The 19303-nt window shown below is 56.8% G+C and overlaps 4 protein-coding genes across 4 annotated transcripts; 2 read left to right on the forward strand and 2 right to left on the reverse strand.

Annotated features, from left to right (window-relative positions):
* Positions 1–2721: 2721 nt before the first annotated feature.
* CDEST_13910 (uncharacterized protein) lies at positions 2722–6499 on the forward strand (the record flags this gene model as incomplete). The annotated part of the gene is made up of 4 exons (XM_062930066.1): positions 2722–3158; positions 3448–3489; positions 3678–4094; positions 4696–6499. 4 exons carry the CDS (start codon positions 2722–2724, stop codon positions 6497–6499), a joined length of 2700 nt encoding a protein of 899 aa, XP_062786117.1.
* Positions 6500–8171: 1672 nt separating this feature from the next.
* On the reverse strand, positions 8172–9348 carry CDEST_13911 (Putative GNAT domain, acyl-CoA N-acyltransferase). Its single transcript, XM_062930067.1, has one exon. The coding sequence runs from the start codon at positions 8976–8978 to the stop codon at positions 8259–8261; it is 720 nt and encodes a 239-aa protein (XP_062786118.1). The 5' UTR covers positions 8979–9348; the 3' UTR covers positions 8172–8258.
* A 2326-nt stretch (positions 9349–11674) lies between these two features.
* On the forward strand, positions 11675–15832 carry CDEST_13912 (uncharacterized protein). The gene is made up of 6 exons (XM_062930068.1): positions 11675–12494; positions 12586–13248; positions 13304–13672; positions 13730–14061; positions 14122–14188; positions 14244–15832. Exons 1-6 carry the CDS (start codon positions 12280–12282, stop codon positions 14290–14292), a joined length of 1695 nt encoding a protein of 564 aa, XP_062786119.1. The 5' UTR covers positions 11675–12279; the 3' UTR covers positions 14293–15832.
* A 1-nt stretch (position 15833) lies between these two features.
* Positions 15834–18177, reverse strand: CDEST_13913 (Putative SPX domain-containing protein). The gene is made up of 4 exons (XM_062930069.1): positions 18111–18177; positions 17816–18016; positions 17559–17752; positions 15834–17495 (listed from the first exon to the last, which is right to left on the reverse strand). The coding sequence occupies exons 1-4, from the start codon at positions 18160–18162 to the stop codon at positions 16563–16565; spliced, it is 1380 nt and encodes a 459-aa protein (XP_062786120.1). The 5' UTR covers positions 18163–18177; the 3' UTR covers positions 15834–16562.
* Between the last annotated feature and the right edge of the window lie 1126 nt (positions 18178–19303).

Below are 19303 nucleotides of genomic sequence, written 5' to 3' on the forward strand. Positions count from 1 at the left end.
TACACCGCAGCCACTATTGATGGCCGGCCAACAGTAACGACGAGCGGCGCGCGGAGCGCGGAGCTCGCACCAGCAACCATCCCCCCCCCCAATTCTCAAAAGCGCAAACCAAACTAAACCACCACTAAGCCCCGCTGCTACCTACATGTGCCTCGTCCGGATACATAGCAAAAGAAGAGTAAGAACAAGACGAAGAAGAAGAAGAAGAAGAAGAAGAAGAAGAAGAAGAAGAAGAAGAAGAAGAAGAAGAAGAAGAAGCGGAAGAAGAGGTATGTGGGCCGACTTCGGACAAGCTGCAATCACAACCCGCACTCATCACTTACATAGCACGCCCAGCACAGCACAGCACAGCACAGCAAAGCACAACGCCGCCACACAGCACTGGCCAGCGTATGCAATGAAGCTGCTCCCCCCCCCTGTGCCGCTTACACAAATTATCCTTGCAGACTCGCAGTTCACGCTCATCACACACCCCCCTGTCCCTGGAACAAGGTGGTCATGGACCCTCGTCCAGGTCAGAGAGGCCGGCCAGTCGGGGGCTTTTCTTCCCCCCAACTTGCGCGGCCAGAAAACCTACCCAGGTACTTGCACGACTTGTGGGGAAGTCTAAACATCCATCGACGACATCCCTTCCCCTTCTCCCCTTTCGACGCATAATGCCCAGCATCCTTGCGTTGCCGCAAGTGGAAACTCTGATCGCATTCCCATTCTCAAGTGTAGTAGCTCTGTGGCGGCTCTCTTTCACACACACTCTCTCTCTTTCTCGTTCTTCTCGCCTCTTGCACAGTCATGATGCTGGCTAGTTGCGAGCCTCTTGTCTACTACCTACCTCCGTGCCCCCCCCCCCCCCTCCTCTCGTTCCCCACATCCTTCTCCGAAGCTTGCTCGCGGCTTTCGGACCTTGCTCTAGTCTAGTCGTCGGGTGTGTGTTACCGGTTGATTCGAAGCCCTGACGTGACAGGGCAGGATGGGGACAGCACACCTGGGCTCGGTCCAGCCATCCGTCCTCGTCCTCGTCCTCGTCGTCCTCGCCCGTGTACCCATCTCTCAAAGCGAACCTAGTCATGACTTTCGATGCTGCTGCTGCGTCGCCTCCGCCTCCTCTGTCTGCTCTGTTCTGTTCTGACCGTCTCTACACACCCTCCACATGGATTCCCAAACAGCTACCGTCTTCAATCCCTACCGTCCCTTCATGCGTTCTCAGCACAGCCCTACTTGCTGTGTCCGGGGCCCGTCCCCGTCTCTCTCCCGCTCTCTCTCTCTCTCACACACTCAAACACACTCTCTCCTTCTCCATCTCCCTCTTTCTCTTCCTCGTTGACCATTCGTCCTATCTTTCCCCCCCTCCTCTTGACCTTGCCGGACACTGGCCTTGAACCTCCCTTTCTCACATCATCACCATCCGCGCCTTGTTTGGGAGCCCCCCCGATACCTGCTACAGTTCGGTTCGGTTCAGTTCAGTCAACATTGAAGTTTGGTAGTTTGGCTCGTCCATGGCATGATAACACGAAGCGTTCCCGAAACGAAACTTTGAACAACCTGGCCGAGGTTGTTGTCATTGTCCACAAGTACACTGCTCGAGGAAGCAACACGTTTGGGCCCATCCTCGTCCCCGAGTCTTCTCTCTCCTTGAGCAACCATTAGAGGGCGGAGTCGCTTTCGGAGCAGCACGAACCTGGAAACGGCGCCATTGTTCGGCAAGCCACGTTCGTGGATCCGGATCACGTCTTCCTCGGTCGACACTGCCACCCCGTCACCCCTAAGGGGGACCGTACAGCCGCGTGAGGTCTCTCGGCCACATCTCTCTCCCTCTCTCTCTCTCTCTCCCACGCCGCGCGCGGGGAAGGGGACGAGGCGCTGTTTCCTCTGTTTCTCTCGGTTCCAGGTCGATCCGACATCTGCCAACTGCCAGGGCGTCGCGTTGAAGCCGAAGGGTGTTGGAAGCGTCTTCGGACGACCCTTTCAAGTACACCACTGGCCGGCTTGAAGGTGTTTCGGCCGTTTCAATCCACTTTTGGAACTGTCAGTGCGACTCTGAAACAGCGATCCCAACGATAGGTCTGATATTCTTATCGTTTGCTTCTTCTTAACTTGTCATCGCCCTCCCGCACCGCACCACACATACTACTTGCCCCTTCCCCTTGCCCTTCGTCGCCTCCTCGCCTCCCGAGCGCCACACACAAAAGCTTTGGGATCTCCCATCAACCTTATCACTCTCCTTACGCTCCCCCTTCACCGCTGTCACCTTACCTGCCCGGCCCCCAAGTTGTGCGACCTTTCGCGCCGCCTGGGTTTAACAGACGAGTATCCGATATATCGGACTGGATCCTAGATCGGACATCCTTCTCTTCCTCCTCAACAACAACAAGAACTACTAGACCAACGATATCAACAACATCAATTTCAATATAAATATCGACGACATCAACGACAACGACGACCATTGACGGGACGAGCAAGATCTCTCTCCCTCTCTCTTCCTTTCTTCTATCTTTCTCTCTACCTCTCCATAACGAAAACGAAAGCGACACCGACGACTACTAGACCGGAGTCTGGGTCCATCATTCACTCGACGACCATTCCGGGCATTGCAAAACACTCAGCAATACTCGGAAAGGAGCTAGGCAGGACGGAGATCTCATGACACCATCGCCCCGAAGGACCGCCAAACTGGATTCGTCTCGGCGACAACTCTTCTCCCACGTCGTCCGCGCATGAGCGATGGACGTGACATCACTACTGAACGCAGCGGCGGGAAAAAAGCCCCTTATTCGGGACAACTCTGAAAACACCACTACCTCTTCCGTACTTGTCTTTGACGGCCAGAAACAGCAACAGCAACATCACAACACGACATCGTCCCCTGAGAAGACAGCTTCCTCCAGGCGGACAAGCGACGCTAGAGCATCGAGGAACCGCACGCCATGGGATGCGGGCGGTTATTCTCTTCCACTAGCTCTTGACACGAAACTCTCCATTACCCATTCCAAGCCTACCGCCTACTACGGCGAATCCGACGTGGACCAGACGGCCTCGTCGAGTTCCTACGACATCCCCTCTTCGAGCTGCCATTCGAGGGCCAGCTCTCTCAGCTCTCTAGCACACGAGATGGCGCATTCCGCCAATATTACCCCGATGACGAGCTCACATCACGGCCGGTACGTACTTTAGCCTCACTCTTCCTCTCCCTCTTCCGGAGACCTTTATGTATCTGCGCAAGGCGGGTTTCCTTGGTTCTCTGGGGTCGACTAACCTCCCGTGAAGCCTGGCAAACCTGGGCGAGCCAGATTCGCAACTCTATGTTGCGACTAGCCGAAGGTGAGCCAGCCGCGGGAGGACAGACTGCGCTTCCGGGGTTCCTTTTCTCTTTTTTCCTCCTTTTTCTCTTTATTATTTTTTGCCGCGCAACGCATGTATCACACTAGTGCAACAGCTGACATTCTCTAGGCCCAGCATATCGGGCGACTCGGATGCTCAATTAACGGCCAGGTAAGCATGAGCACGTTTCCGTCCGGATTCTTGATGTGTTAGGATTGCTTTTGTGTGTGAAAGGATTTTTGTAACAACAGTTCGTTGAGCAGAAGCCGTCTGCTTCTACTTCTTCTTGCTGCGCTGGCCGTTGTCCTGGCACAGCCTCCGCACCTCTTCAAGATTATACGGACGCTGATACTGAACAGGCCAAACTTGCCGCGTGAAGATGATGGCCAGCAACATGTCACGGGAGGATTCCCCAAGTCCCCCAAGCACAAGTTCTCAGACAGCCACAGCAGCTTGTCTTCGTACACCTCGTCCAACCAGTCCGGGGGCCATTCCAGGATATCCTCCTTGTCTACCGTCAGCGGTATTCAGCCCTTCACCTCGCTGCTTAACGAGGTCCCGGCGTTCGACGCCAAGCTGGCGGACCAGCAGCAGAACATGCCCGGCCCGGGCGTGGTCGACATCCAGCCGCCGTCGCCGAGGACGATGGCGCATCATGAGCTGGCGCTGGATCCCGCGATGAAGGGGCCGGGGAGGCCGGGGAGCCCGTCAGACGCGATACTGATAACCCGGGGTATGGGCGGTAGTAACCGATCCAGTCCAACGGACGGTCTGAGGTACGTGATGAAGTGAATCAACTGATTGTGCGGCGTTGTTTTGTTTTCTGTTCAATCCCATCCATCAGCCGTCAATCCACCACCCTTCTTCCCCCGTTGAAAGATAAGCGCTGCGAATTATTGGGAGATGATTGCGCCATGGAAGAGGAGGAAGTAGAAGAAGGACGAATGCGCACCCCTCTCTCTCTCTCTCTCTCTGCCCCCTTCACTTGGCCCATCCCCATTCACACACACCTTCCTCATCTTCACTACATCCGCATCCTCACCCGCACCTTCCTTCATACATATTCACCCGTGATCACCTTCGCCCTCACCCTCACCCTCGCTTACACAACCGGTCACGTGTGTTGGTGATTCAACCGCGCCTTCCCTCCATCTCGTCGTGGGCGATTCCACCGCATCGCAGGAAGGCATCAAGATCCACTTCGAATCGCCCGTCACTGCCTCGGCCGTCGCATCACCAGTCCTCTTCTTTCCCATCCCTATTTATACCGTCCTTTTCTGAACCAGCCCAACCCTTCATTCCCCCCCGAACGATCCAAGCAGAGAAAACATCAGCCCACCCAATGAGCCGGACTCTACTGACGGACTCGAATAATAGCCCTCACTCAAAGCAACAACAAGACAACCTCAATTATCTTTCTCTTCCCCAGGATAACTCCCACCCAAGGACTCACAAGCGAACTGTTTCCGCTCCGGACTTCGCCGCCATCTCCGCACCTACCTTCCAACCCTTCCCTTCGGTGTCAGAAACAGCACCCTTCCCTCCGCAACAGCAATCCTACGGCATGTCTCCCCCCCAGTCTCCCCCGGCCGCGGCCGCCAACGACGAGATTAAGTGTATGTACATCGAGAACTGCGACACTGGATCCCAGCCGCGCAAGGCCATTTCCCACATCTTTGGCCGCAACAAGCTCTGCACCCGCATGATCCCCGCCCACGTCTGGGTTCACTTCTGCCGAAAGCACTACCAGCGCAGTCGTTACCGCAACGCCCACGAGTACTCGAAGCTCCAGGTCGACCTCGTGCAGAAGCAGATCGCCCGGGTTCAGCAGTGGAGCGACGAGAACGACCGCGCCGGCAAGGCAGGCGTGGTCAACAGCTGGTCGCTCGCCATCCGCAAGCGCGAGCAGAAGAGGTTGGAGGACAAGAAGGAGTCCAAGAAGCGCTCTTACCAGGACGACTCGGAGGACGAGCAGCTTGACGGTGCTATGCTCAACGGCACTGCTGTCCCCGAGTGGCTCCTCAACAAGTGCGGTGCCGGCTACACCACGGTTGCCATCCAGGAGATTGTCGCCCAGTTGAAGACGGAGATCGACAATGGCGGCCTCAGTCAGATCCCCGATATCGAGATCCTCCCCACCATAAGCAGCGACGGCCCTGACGAGAAGCCCAAGACGTACCTCAAGCGCAAGACGAGCGGCGGCGCGGCACATAAGCGCTCGCAGTCGATGGGCGTCGCCCTGCGACCCGAGGCTCTCCCCATGACCAGACGTGTTAGCCAGCCCAACGCATACTGGGGCCAAGAAGGTTTCGACGCCACCTCTTTTGAGAAGCGCCAGCGCATGACTGACATGGAAGCTGGCTTTTATGGAGATCGCAACGCCATCCCCGGCATGGCCAGAGTCCCCTCGGGCATGCGCCGCATGAACATCCCCCACCGTCCCGCCTTTGGCAACATCCGCGAGAACCACCCCGAGGAGGACTACTATCGTCAGCCTCAGATGGCCTCCGGCCCCTTCGTCTTCGGGGCCGGCGGTCCCCAGGGCGGTCCCCTCCCCGCGCCCACTCCCCAGCGTCGCGGCAGCAAGTCCATGGCTTCTCATCTCGAGACCTCGACCACCATGCCCACCTACCCCGATCCACGTCGCGCCTTCCACCAACGATCCCAGAGCGAGATGACCGGCTTCCACCAGGGACAGGCTCCCACCTACCGGCCCAACTCATCTTCGGGCTTCGGCCCTTACGGATACGGCCCCAGCCCCGTCGAGCAGCCGCAGGACCAGTACAATGGCGCCTACGCCCGTCCTCATGACAACCCTTTCGCCCAGGCCGCTCAGCCGAACTACTACGAGGACCCCCAGCGACAGTACTCTTACGGCGCTCCTTCGTTTCAGCCCAACCCGACACCTCGTCTAGGACCTAGTGGCCCCAACAGACACGCTCGTCACCAGAGCACCCCGAACGCGCCTGGTGCTATGAACCGCGCTCCTTCCGCGCACGGCTTTGCAGTTGGCACGGGCATGGCTCCGCGTCACGACCAGCAGCAGGGCTATGACCGACCTCCCTCGGAGCAGTCGCGTCACTCTTCGTATGCCACTCCGCCCATGCAGTCGATGCAGCCCATGCAACCTATGCAGCCCATGCAGCCCATGCAGCCCATGCCGGATGGCACCCGTCATTGATGAGGGGACACGAGATCCGAGAAACGCACTCTTTTGAAACGGCCTTCCTTATACCCGCAATTCATGTCAAGTCAACACGGCATCAAAATCGGAGTCAACTTCTGGGGGATGGCAAGCGGTCATTTGGTTTCCTATCTCTCTCTTTCCTTATCATTTCACAATTCTCTTTTCCCTTTACTCTCGTTGCCCGCGCAGCCATACGGCTGGCTGGCTGTCCAATGGACAGCGGGGAAGCAAAACAGCTTGTACAAGGGACTTGGACTTTCTTTATCTCTTTTGGGGAGGGCATCTTGACTATTTAGGGCAAGCATGGTCGCCTCCTTGACGATCACAACGATGGATGACTGGACATCGCATGGATCAACGGCACACAAGTCTGGGTACAGGTTTTGGGGATAAGTCTAGAAAAAAAACAACCCGAAGGCAACTTTCACTTTTCTTTTTTCTCGAGGATCTTCGCAAGGACCACATCAGGGAGCTTCAAGAGACCCAGAGTACACAACAGACACAGATCAGAACCGTATTGGGTGGCTGGCAATGGTGGCGGTGAAGGTCGTGCGGGGGTTTCTCTCTGACGAGAGTGGAATGGTGACTCACCTGGATATGGACAATGGCGTGTGGCAGTCTGGAATTTTGGGTGGGATCCAGGCATGGTAGGCTTTAGGAGGGGTTCTGAAAAGCGGCGTTGAGTTCCGGTCTTGGCTTTCTATCTTTTCTTATGAGTTTCTTCCCTTCCTTTCTCGCTCTTCACATTTCCTGCTCTTGTTGTTTGGAGGCAAACCTCATCTTTCGACTTCGCTTTGACCTCCAAGCAGAAGGAAGACACGGTGAGGGGAGCAGCAGTTGGTTCAGGATAGGAGCGGCGATAGGGGTGGAAGAATAGCCCAGAACACTACCAAAAAAAACTTTCCTTGATTGTTGATAACGCTTTTGCTCTTTTTTTCTTGCTGCCCTGCACCTCCGTTACCCTCCGTTTGCGCTCCCAGTCGTCTCCTCCTCCAGTTACAAGGAAAACCAGAAAAGGGCATTTGAATGCTTAGATAGCTTGGCCTTAATGGACCACGAAGTTGGGCGAGGACACTAGGAAATTCCACTGGCCTACCTGCCTCTTGCTTGTGATGTGCTGTGTGATTTTGATGCGATGGGGGGGGGGGGGGGGGGGGGCGGGAGGGCTCTGAAAATGAGTTGGAATGAGGCAGGTTTGTGATGATTGCGCTTCAGCGCTGCAGTGGCAGTTGGGAGGTGTGTAGTAGACTGACTGACACTCCTAGTCTTCCTCTCGACCCTCGTCTTGGTGGCCTCACCTCTAGAATTTTCCCCTTTCCCTTCGTCTAGAGCTGTGGTTTTTTCCTTCTCTTTCTTCTTTTCTTCTTTTCTTTTTGTTGAAAGGGTTTACATATGCCCCCCCCCCCCCTCCCCTCTCATTGCCTAAAAAGCGAGACTGGAGTGAATATTTTTGAGGGGTGAAATGTTTCTTCATACCTCCCGTTGTAGAGCGTACATGCACAAACGGGTAGGAGAGGGGGGATTGATGATGAGCGTCGAACTGCAGTCCAAGTGGATGGGAAAGCGATGGCTGTGGTGGTTGGGGGAAGGGGTCACTTCTGTTGCCATTTTGCGAACCCAACAGCTTCTATTTCAAGAACATGATTCCATTTGGGTCTATAGCCACATTTCTGCCCGTCTATTCGTCTCGCTGTGCTGGTTTCTCTACAAAGGCCATCGAAGTCCTTCCGGGCGGTTGACTCCCGACTGTATACTACTCCCGGTACATGATGGCGCCGCCGTCCCACTCGGCAAGCCTGCCGACGTTGGCCCGCCCCTTGACGACGAAGCCAAGCCTCTCGTAAAAGGGCTCGACGCCCGCGAGGCCGATGAGCCACGCCGACACGTCCTCCGTGTCGGCCTGCCGCAGGCCCTCCCGCACGAGCAGCGAGCCGTACCCCTTGCCCTGGAATTCGGGATGGGCGCCCAGCGTGGAGAGGTACCACGCGTTCCTGCGCCGCGGGTGCGCCGGGTCGTCCTTGAGCGGGTCCGTGGCGGCGTGGGTGTCGTCGAACATGTCGGCCATGGCCGGGTCGAGGGACCGCGACGGCCAGAGGTAGCCCGAGAGCGAGTTGGCGGCCAGAAGGACGGGCTTGAGCCAGCCGCGGAGGGTGAGCCAGCCCTCGGCCGCCGACTTCTCCTCGGGGGTTGGGTACGGCCGGCGCCACCAGGCGAAAGCGGCGATGCGCTCGCCCGAGGGCGACGCGGTCGGGTCCGGGACGACCACGACGTGAAAGATCTGCTGCTCGGGGCCCCAGTACCGGGCGTAAAAGTAGCGGTGGGCCCAGGCGCGGAGGTCGTCGGGAAACTCGCGGCAGCGGGGGTGCATCTTCTCGACGGCCCAGTCGCCGCCGAAGGAGGCGACGTAGATGTCGACGACGGCGGGCAGGTCAGCTGAGGTGCCCGGACGCACGTGGAACTCCGGCTTGGACATTGTTTGCGGCCTTGGTGTGATGATGGTGTAGTCTGGGTGGTCGAGTGGCGGGTGTTATGCGTCAGACTCGTCGTCCGAGGCGGGAAAAGGCGATATGGAGGCTAGGCCCTAACCGCAACAAGAAGCCAAGCGCGGATGATGAACTTGGGGGAGGGTTGGAGAAGGGCGCCGTCGGCTCGGGGTAGTGGTGGTGGGAAGATGACTCAGGGTGCAATTGGCGTGTCGGAGTATTCCACTTGAGCGCAATGGCACCATTCGAGAGTCGATTGACCCGATGGGAGCAGAGAGTGATTGGCTGCGGGGATGTATAAGTCAATTGTGATGTATGGAGGTGTGGTGGGCGGAAGCTGGCCTAGTGCTGCAACAGCGAGCTTGAGTTGATATGGAAGGGTGGTCATCGTCCGTCAGATGTCGCCGGAAGGGCGGTGCGGGGGATTGGCTTGCCCAGCTCGTCGAGATCAGGGCGGGGCCGGATGACTCAACCGGCAAACATCAGACGGAGGCTCTTGACAAAAGTTCCCGAGGATGGCTGCAGGTCATTCAGAACCCGGAGCCGATCCCGGCCATCCATGAACCGTGGGGTATCGTATTAGTCGGCCGGAGGATGTCAATGGTCCCGAAGTGCGTACGGGCGATCTCCAACCGGAGCAGAAAGCTGAGACGGGGGCTCGGGGGCGGGGAGCCATCCGAAGCTGACAGCGGCAGCCGGCCAAGTTTTTTTCTTTCGTTTTCGCCGGAGCCGGAGCCGGCGGCGGGCGCGGGGAAGATCCGCCGAAGCACAGGCACTGGCACAAAGCATGTAGTGTGGAGTCGGCTGCCAACCCACGCAAGGGAAATTTTCGGCCCCCAAAGGCCGCCCGCCGCATGGGCACACCCAAAGACAGGAAAGGAGAGAGGTGGTTGGGGAGAAAATCGCTCGATCCTTGGACCCTGGTGACCAGAGCGGCAGCGGCGTCCCACCCACGCGGAAGTGCCGGTATTTCAGCCGCCCGGCGTGCCGCGTCCTCCCCTCCCCCCTCCTCCCTTCCAACGTCGCAAAAAAACCACACGGACGAGCCCGCGGCTCCGTGGCGGTCGGTTTCGAGTCGCACAGTCTGACGCACGAATGTAAGCAGAAGCATTTCCGCGTTGCGATGCACTCGATATTTGGGTGGGTAAGCCCGAGCATGGTTGCACAAGGGCGGCAACGGCGGCGAGAAAGGTCACGATGGCGCCTTGTGGGCGATTAGTGTAGCGGAACGCTGTACAACGTCAACGTCGGTTTGGCGCGGCCAAGGGGGCGCCGTTGGGAGGCATTTTGACCGTTTCTTACCCGCCATGTCAGCCCTACCTACATACGAAGGCGCCCGTGAGCCATGAACCGCTCGCTGGCAGATGCAGGTCTCGGACATCGGCTATTGTGCCGCACGTCACTGTTTCGTTAGGATGAGAATGCGAAAATGTACGTAGGGACCTAAGTAGGTAGGATAATAGGTGCAAATGATACCTACCTACGTAATTACCTAGGTAGGTGGGTAGCAGCAGTAGTACCTCTGCAAGGGGATTGTTGATTAATCATCGGTGGGTCGTGGCCTAGAAGAGATGCGATGCGGCAGGCACAGGACGGCGGAAGGGCACGACATATGCCGAAGAATGAATACGTACCCTGTTATCACTTGTCTGCGTCTGTCTGACAGTCTGACAGTCTTCCCGTCTGCCGTCTGCCGTCTGCCGTCTGGGATTTGCCGTTGCTGGTCGTACCCGACTTTTCGGATCGTCCATCTTTGTGTCCGTGTCAATCCCGGATGGACTGACAAGGACGTGACGGACTAACCCGGCGAAGACAAGGCCCCGTCGATGGTCGAGTCATCTCATCAACAACATGGGTGTATAGCTGACAGTGAAGCAGCCACAACAAAACGCCTGCCATCGACGACTATGAGCCTGGTATTGGTCACGCTTCATACAGTACTGGCACGGGTTAGCAAGCAATGTTTTGGCAAGCAATGCAATGCAATGCAATGGAACAGACGGCACTTATTCAGACCCCCACCATTCCTTTCAATTAGGTGTGTTCGGCCCCCAACCCAACCAACGCCTCTCAGGGCTCATGCAAAGAAAGGATAAGAACACTAGGCAAAAGGTACCTATCCGTTCGCATCTTGTGTGTGGGTGTTACACAGAGACCAACGGAGTTGCAGGGGGTGTGAGGGAGGGGGGGGGGGAGGCAACAACATCCATGGTCTTTAGACAACTCATATTCAATCTTCAGCGGAGACCAGGATTAAGACTGGATCAAGGAGTGATCCGCCTGGAGAGCAGAGAGATGGCCTAGGAAGTCTACGAGGCCCCCCTCTTCGGGGCCCCTCCGTATCCTCAGCATCCTCCATTGTGACTGGTGCGACTGAGTGCAGCGTCCCCTCGGGGCTCTTCTTGGCCTCGAAAAAAAACCAAACCACAATACATCGTAGAGGTCTGGGCCTGTGGAGCACGCGGCACTAGTAGGGAGCATCGTTGCAGTTGCGGACGGCTAGCACACTGCCAGGACAGGACTCCACTCCCTGAACAGCGAACACTAGTGCGTTCCCGGTCGGGTACCGTAGCTCCCAACTGAAGTCGTATGCACTTCGGAGGTAAATAGCTAAGGTAGGTGGTAGGTAGGGGATCCATCCGCACCGTACCGTAGCTCCTACCTTACCTTACCTTACCTACCTTATTAATCCTCAGCCCAGCCGGGCTCCTCTCCTCGTCCTCGCACTCCTCTCTCTGCCATCACCAAGCCATCGAGACCGAGCCCTGTCTCGACAGACTACCCAAGGAGGTAGGTAGGTAGGTAGGTAGGTAGGTTGGCTGTTATTGCTGACCGTCCTTGCTTTGCTTGCCATTTGCTGTTGTCGTCGATTCTCCCTCTGTCCCGTCTATCTGTCCGTCCGTCTGTCTGTCTGTCTGTCTCGTTTTGCTCTGTAAAAGCAGGCGAGTCAGGCCGCAGACCAGGGGCCGGGTGAGCCGCGACCCCGTTCGTTGCTCGTCGACACCATTTTGCCATATTTCCTGCCGGGAAAAAGATTCCCATTTCCTGTGTTGGAACTTGACCCTTCTTCCCTTCTTTTTTCGCATCGCGGAATTCGGCCGAACTTCCCCTGCCGCCCGGTTCTTCTCGCGCAAGCCGCCCCGTTGGCGCCATCTACCGCTGCCTCTCCCGTCTCCCCCCTCCATTATTATATTGTCTTGGGGTGTATTGACAAAGAACCACCACCACCACCACCACCACCACCACCATAACAACAACACACACCACGCATCACGCATCACGCATTACAACATGTCGAGACAGATCCAGCGGCTCGACGTGACGCCGCCGTCCGAGGACTCGGACGCGGTCAACTCGAGCTCGCGTTACACAGGCCGCTTGTCAACGTCGTCCAGCCATCCCTCTCCCGTCGATGCCCCGCCCCGCGCCCATCGCGCCTGCGAAAAATGCACCCGCACCAAGAAGAAGTGTGACAAAGGCCTGCCCGCTTGCTCGAGGTGCACCAGGTAAGTTGGCCAAACACTGCCTACCTATTCTAGAGGCTATCTACCTACCTATCCGCCTGCCAGCCATCGTGAGTCTAACCGGGGACCCCAGACTCACCACCAACTGCTGCTACGACTTTGTCGTCAATCCGCCTTCGCTCACCATCGTCGATCAAGGCGCCGTCGCCACTGCCTACAAGCATCCCAGCGACCCGCGGCCCACCTTTGAGTGGCTCAACCAGGTCGACTTCACCGCTGGCCAGATCATGCAGCTCCTCGTCAGCCATGGCGTTGACTGGAAGGCCTCCGTCAACACCTATTTCAACACCGTCAATACCTGGCTCGTTGTCATCCACCCCGACGTCTGGCGGAGGCGTTGCGCCGCCGCCGACCTCGACACCAACCCCAACGACTCGGATCTGGCCATGCTCATCTTGTGCATCCACCTGTTGACCATCTGGAACTGTGACGAGTTTTCCTCCACCGCCATGCTGGACCACCCGCTTTATCAGACTGCCAAGCGCATATGGACTTTGAGGAAAGCCTTTTCCAAGGCCAAGATCGAGCACGTGCAGTGCGGCGTTCTGATATCTCTGTATGAGATGGGGCATGGCGACATCACCCGCTGTTATCAGACGTTTGGCGAGGCCGCCTCGCTCGGCAAGGTGCTGAATTTGAAACCCGGCAAGTACGTCAAGGAAGAAGAGGACATGCCCGCCGACCCCGAAGACGAGCAGAATCGAGCGCTTTGGTGGGTGCTCGTCATCATGGACAAGTGAGAACTACAGCCCAGCCCAATCCTTTTCCCCGAGTGTTTACTTACTCTGCAGGATCTCGCACGAACAATCGTCGACACTGTGGAACCCGCTCCAGATGGACATGCCCTCCGACGACGACCTGCTCCCCACGGAGCACTATCTTTGGGACAGCGACAGGAACGGGTCTTTCAAGCTGGTCAAGCGGTACCCCGTCACCATCCCGGCCTCTGTCCGCGTCGGCGCTTTTCAGAGGTCTTGCCAGGCAGCCATTCTCCTCGGCTACGCCATCAATTGGGAGGCGGCCAACGCCGAGCTTGAGGAACCCCCCACCGTCTGGTCCTTTGTCCAGCTGGAGTCCGCCACGAGGGACCTCATCGAAGCTTTGATTACTCGGTCAGAAACTTGGGGCGAGAACCTCAATACATATGCTCAGTGTGCAAGGTTCGTCAGCGCCCCGGCTCGTCCACGCCCCGTTCCTCAAGCGTTAACGTCTCCCAGTATCTTCTGTCTTCTCTTCTATTCCTTCCTTTATGCAGCCAATAGGCCCGACACTCCGGCTCAAGATCCCGAGACGGACGTGGAGATGAGGAAGGCCGTCGCCGGCATCAAGTTCACCATTGGCCTCGTGATAGATGGTTCAAATGGCATCTTCAACGCCTACTCCAACCGTCACGACGTTTTGGAACACTGCGCGCCCGTCTGGCCATATGCGCAGTACCACACGATGCAGCTCCTCTTCCACTACGAAGCTCTGCTGGAAGACGCAGAGTCCATGATGGCAGAGGTCAGACACCGTGTTGATTGCACAACGAAGCGGTGGGCTTGTTCTCGTATGAACCCTTATCATGAAACTACTGCATAGTCCCGGAGACGCTGACTCTTTGTTACAGGTTGGCTGTTGGAAGAGTTCGATAGAGTCCAGGCGGCGAGAAGGAGCGGGGCCAAGATGTGCAAAAAGTGAGACCGCATCGCGTTCGGGTTCCGGACTAACTTCAGGCGCTGACAGTACCAGGTGCACCATTGGAAGTAGGACTTGCGGGCACTGCCCAGTTCCCGAATGAGAGGACGAAATATCAGAAGACAAGGATCACTCTTTGTCACGATGCAGAAAAGGATACCCCTCGACTCCAAATTACAGCGGGACAGAGTCATCGGCCCTGGCGTCAAGGACCCAGCCCGACTTGGACTTTCTGCGTATCAGGACGGCGACGTGCGCTTGTAGAAGAGACGGACCGAAGAACAATCCCAGCGCGCTGGGTCGTAACGCTGGGAGAACGTCCGCTCAACCATGGCCAAAACTGCAATATGTGTTGACAGGCACAAGCAACGTCGCATGATAGCACCTTGTCGTCTGTTATGCGATCAGGCTAGGCCTGGCGGACTAGGCTTGCAACAAACCCTATCGATACTACGGCTGCCGCGAGACTTTGACGAGTCCCGAAAGTGTCAAGATCACCCCTTCCACCATAACACTGGCAAAAACTACTACAGAGCGTGGAAGTAAAGCGGGGGACATTTTATCTGTGCGCCAAGGAATGGCTGACAAGTTTCACGAGACTGTAGACGCAATGCACGGAACATGGTGTCCAGCAGACCAACCTCATTGGCGTCTCAGTGTCTGGTCGATTGCGGGCAACGAAGATAGGCAGCTTCGTCTTCGGGCCATTACTTTGTCTACATGGGTTCTGTTGGTCAAACGGACTCAACGACGTCCGGCGGCGAACATGAACCAGGCCAATGCAGTACCCTGTCGGCCGTCTCGTCCAGAATCCTGCTGTCTTACGGAATGTGCAAAGCCATGGATTGGAAAGTATACGTCAGCACTGTGACCATGCAGTCAGTCGCTCGTGACTGGGCTTTGGCTTTGGCTGCATGCAGGACTGCGCGTCGCAACCAATCTCACGATCGCAGCCGAGGGTTGGACTCGACAGGTTCCGAGCTTCAACCGCTGGCCCTCGGGCAGTGCTTTGCATGGGTTTATCTCGAGCGTCATATCCGCTCGGACAAGGGACAATGGAACCAGACGCCCTCTGCGTCAAACGGCTTAGAACCATATCCATCTGATGAAACAGGGTCGGTTGCCCGTCCCTCCTCCTTTTGTGAGACGAAAAGAAAGAAAGAAATAAAATAAAGCAACCCCCGCATTTCATTGCGCACGCACTCCCTCTACGCAATTGAGACGACTCTGCTCCTGGGTTGAGTTGGGCGATGATTTGACAGTGGCTGGGCCTGCCCCGAGATTCCGAAAAGCTGCCCAGCGGCTTCCATCCAGATCGAGTCTCAAAAAGGGTGCGTGCAGCACCGTCCAGCATCCCCGTGTCGTCGTTCCTGTACGGCGGCGTCAGCGTCAGCCGAGTGTAACCTGTGGGGTGGCACTCTTCCTCGCTTGTTGTGAGGTAGCACAGGTAGCTGGTCTCGGGGGGGGGCCTGAATGAGCGAAATCTCGTTCGCGGTACTCGGCTGTCTCTTGCTCATGCGTGCCTATGCCTGTAATGGTAGCCGGAAACATCCTTACAGATGGACGGTTGATAATGGCAACGCTTGAGACAGGATGAGGGGGTTAGCCATTGTGTCACCGCTGTGAGACATGAACATTGCGGTGGGAAGTGTTGCAGGGAGGGGGAGGGGGGTAGGGGGGTCAGCTCATTGAATTGTATTCAAAATCATGTGAAAACCCATCCTGGGATTAAGCAACATCAGAAAACGGGGCCAAGAGATTTCGAGCCGAGATCAGAGCGGAGCCGAGCCGAGCAGAGCAGAGCAGCAGCAAACAAGGGGGGGAAGGGAAGAGAGGAGAGCAAGGTTGTCTTTGTGAGATTTCTTGAATGTTCTTAAACTCCAAGATCATTTAATCTTGGTGATTACCTAGGTAGAGAGAACTGCCTGATTCTCTTCCGAGAAGATAGCAGCGGGTTTGGGTAGCGGTGTGTGTGTGTGTGTGTGTGTGTTGGTGGTATCTGGAAAGACAAGCAGTGATGCAGTCGGTATCTGGTTTAGTTGTGAAGAGAGACAGGGAGACAAAAAGGAAAGGATTTAAAAAAAAAAAAAAGGAGAACCATCAAACGCCCGCCCCCTTGGGAATTTTCACCTAAAGGTTGTCAAAATTCCTCACTTGGCTCCAAAAAGTCCCACAAAATGCAAGACAAGACCCCCCCCCCCCCCCATGCTATTCCATCTCATCCCACTCTTACCGGGTTCGACACACCAGGCCGCTGATGCACTCAACTCAATGGACAAAGGAAAATTCGACATGGGAGGTAGAATGCGACCCAGCTAAAGGAGAGGGGGGGAAAACCACCCCCAAAAAGCAGGGGCGCGGGCCGCTCGCTCGCTATGCCGCATTCCCCACCACCAGGATTAGCAGCATGCCGTTGAGGACGCAGGCCGCGAAAAAGCTGCTGTACACAGCCACGCGTTGCCAGGTGCCAAGGTCGTCGCGCCGGTACAGCGACATACCCAGGGCGAGGCAGGCAGTAAACAAGCTGGCGACGACGCCGACCGTGACGCCGGCGTCGACTTCGGCGCGGAGCTTGTGGCGACCCGTCGAGATGAGGATGCCAGCCACCAGGAGCAGCAGGAAGGACACGCCGAAGCAACCGATGGTGCCCCAGAAGAGAACGCGCTCGCGGTACCGCCTTACCTGTTGCTCGTTGAGGCTCGGCAGCGTGGCGAAGTGCGTGGCATACCCCGTCGTGGGCATGCCATCGGAGCTAGCGTATTCGTCATCAGTGTCGGTCCCGAGAGGCGAGATACCGCCGTAGCTCTCGAGGAACGGGGCGTTGCCCAACAACCGCTGACCCTCGGGGTCTTGCCGCCGCGAAAACCACCTCCGGGCGTGGCGAAAGGGCGCCGCAAGAATCGCTCGCATCGAGTCCAGGCCGGGGAAGCTCATATCGTCGTCGGGATTGATGTAGATGGCGTACTCGTCCTCCTGTCCGCCCGCTTCGCTTCCGTCGTCGTACTCGTTCCAATAGTGTTGCTGCTGCTGCCGCTGCTGTTGCTGAACGGGCTGGCGAGGCTGCCGCTGGGCGGGGGGCAGCGGCGTGAAGAAGTCTTCTGCGGTAGAGCCTCGGCGGGAGGGCAGCAGTTCATCTGAAGAAGGGGAACTGGGCTCGCTCAATTGAGGGGTGGAACTGCGTAGAGTGTTGAGTAGCTCCTCGTAGCGAGTCTGGAGGTTGTTCAGGTCTCGTCGGGTGAAGCTCTTGGGATTGGCAAGAACATTTTCGCGGAAACGGGCACCGAGCGTGGGGGATCCTGTCCATTTCTTAACAAGGTGTCAGCACATGCACACAAGATCCGCAGCGATATGGCGAGAGACGCGACGTACCTTGTATTTCTTGGTGATCTTCCGGAAAGCTGTGATTTGGGCATTGATGAAGCGGGCAAGGGCAAGAGTCTCCTCGCCGCAGCGAAGCAAATCCCTCTCGTACTTGGCGAACCGACGGTGCCGCTTGATCGAGATTCGGTCGCCTTCCTCGGCGCATTTGACAATCAGCTTCTGGAGCTGGTCGGATACGTATTCTGAGAACGACGGTTAGTCAATTGAAGCCCAGGCTGGACTGGTCTGTCAAGTGGTGCACATACGGAGCCGGCGCGAGATCTCGTCGGCCTTGCTAGACACGAAGAGGTCGACGCGGTCGTGCTGTTGACAGAGTTCATGGTAGAGGTTATCCTCGAATCGCTTGAGGGCGGCATCCTGGTGACCGGGGATGGCGATTGCGGTGGCCTGGTCGCGGCTCGTGTGAACTTTGATCTCGTGCTTGAGAGAATTGTAATCGACGTTATCTGTTGGAGAAGTGCAGTGCACCGGGTCAGCTGTGGAGGTTCTTCACGTGCAAAAGTTTGGGGGGTTTGGGTCTGGATTGATGGGGCAACTGACGTAGACTCCATTGCGGAACAGATTCCTGCTCGAGCTGTTCGCCGTATTTCATAGCCTTGAGATCTTCCGCGAAGGGATCTTCACCAGTTGCGTAAGGGGGGGATTAAGACGGGTGCGGTGCGCTCGGGTAGTAGTGGTGATGGTGGTAGTTGTGGTGGTTGTGGTGGTTGTGGTGGTGGTGGAAGAGGTAGTAAGTATAGTGATGGCGCGGATCCCGTATTTAGTCGCTTTTCTGCTTGGGACTGGGCCTTGGCCTTGGACTTGGACTGGGCGCGGGCGAGATAAGAGGCAGGGGGTGAACCAAAAGTTTGGGATGACGCAATGACAGTCACTCGGTCGGTCAATTCGTGTTGATGCGCGGATGTGCAGTGCAGGGCGGTTCTTGGGATGGAAAGAACGGGTAGATAAATATGTTTTGCTAGTTGTCGGAGATGTGTGCAGAGGCGAGGAGAGGAGGAATTGGTGAATCCTGGAACTATCCGTATCTTGGACGGAAAGGCAAAAGAAGGATGCGAGACGACAATTGCACTGGGCTGGGAAATTGCGAAAGGAATTGGGTTACAACAAGTTGTCTGGACAAAGACGGACCAAAGTCTAAATACTGTCCGTACATGGAGATTGGGAGGGCGCTTGTCTCTGTGGAAAGGGGACCGGGATATGATGAGATGGATATGGGAGGGGAGAGGAGGGGAGGGGACGGGGACGGGGGACGGGGAGGAGGTGCGGTTACTGGTGTACTCGTATGAAGCCTGTACCTAGCATCATTGTGGATGGGAATGGGGAGGGGGGGGGGGGGGGGGGGGGGGGGGCGAGGCAGTGAAGGGTCTGGTTGCATGGATCCATCAGGCTGCGTTCTGGTTCGAGGACCGGGATGGCTTGCGATAGGTGCGATACGGAGACAATGTATGAGGCAGTTGTTGAAGTGCTAGTGTGCGTCTTGTATGGATACGGTCGAGACTTGTTGTTACCAAAGACTGACTGAGAGGAGGTTAGGACTAGGAACAGGAACAGGAACGGGAACGGGGAACGGGAACAGGACCGGCGCAAAAAACAGGAACGGGAAAGGCGTTTTTCGGCGCATTGGGGCGGGATGGCAAGCTTTTCGCTCCGAGTCACCCAATCAACCAATCACTCAATCGCCCAATCGCCCAATCTTGAGAGGCACTCGCCGCCACTCTCGCACCCGACAGGAT

The sequence above is a fragment of the Colletotrichum destructivum genome, chromosome 9, assembly GCF_034447905.1.
Source record: "Colletotrichum destructivum chromosome 9, complete sequence".
NCBI lineage: Eukaryota > Fungi > Ascomycota > Sordariomycetes > Glomerellales > Glomerellaceae > Colletotrichum > Colletotrichum destructivum.

Coding starts and splice junctions, on each gene's coding strand:
- CDEST_13911 (XM_062930067.1), bottom strand. CDS start 8,978: ATGTCCAAGCCGGAGTTCCACGTGCGTCCGGGCACCTCAGCTGACCTG.
- CDEST_13912 (XM_062930068.1), top strand. CDS start 12,280: ATGTCGAGACAGATCCAGCGGCTCGACGTGACGCCGCCGTCCGAGGAC. Junction 13,249..13,303: donor GTGCTCGTCATCATGGACAA/GTGAGAACTACA, acceptor CTTACTCTGCAG/GATCTCGCACGAACAATCGT. Junction 14,062..14,121: donor GAAGCGGTGGGCTTGTTCTC/GTATGAACCCTT, acceptor TCTTTGTTACAG/GTTGGCTGTTGGAAGAGTTC.
- CDEST_13913 (XM_062930069.1), bottom strand. CDS start 18,162: ATGAAATACGGCGAACAGCTCGAGCAGGAATCTGTTCCGCAATGGAGT. Junction 18,017..18,110: donor TGTTCCGCAATGGAGTCTAC/GTCAGTTGCCCC, acceptor CTTCTCCAACAG/ATAACGTCGATTACAATTCT. Junction 17,496..17,558: donor AGATCACCAAGAAATACAAG/GTACGTCGCGTC, acceptor CACCTTGTTAAG/AAATGGACAGGATCCCCCAC.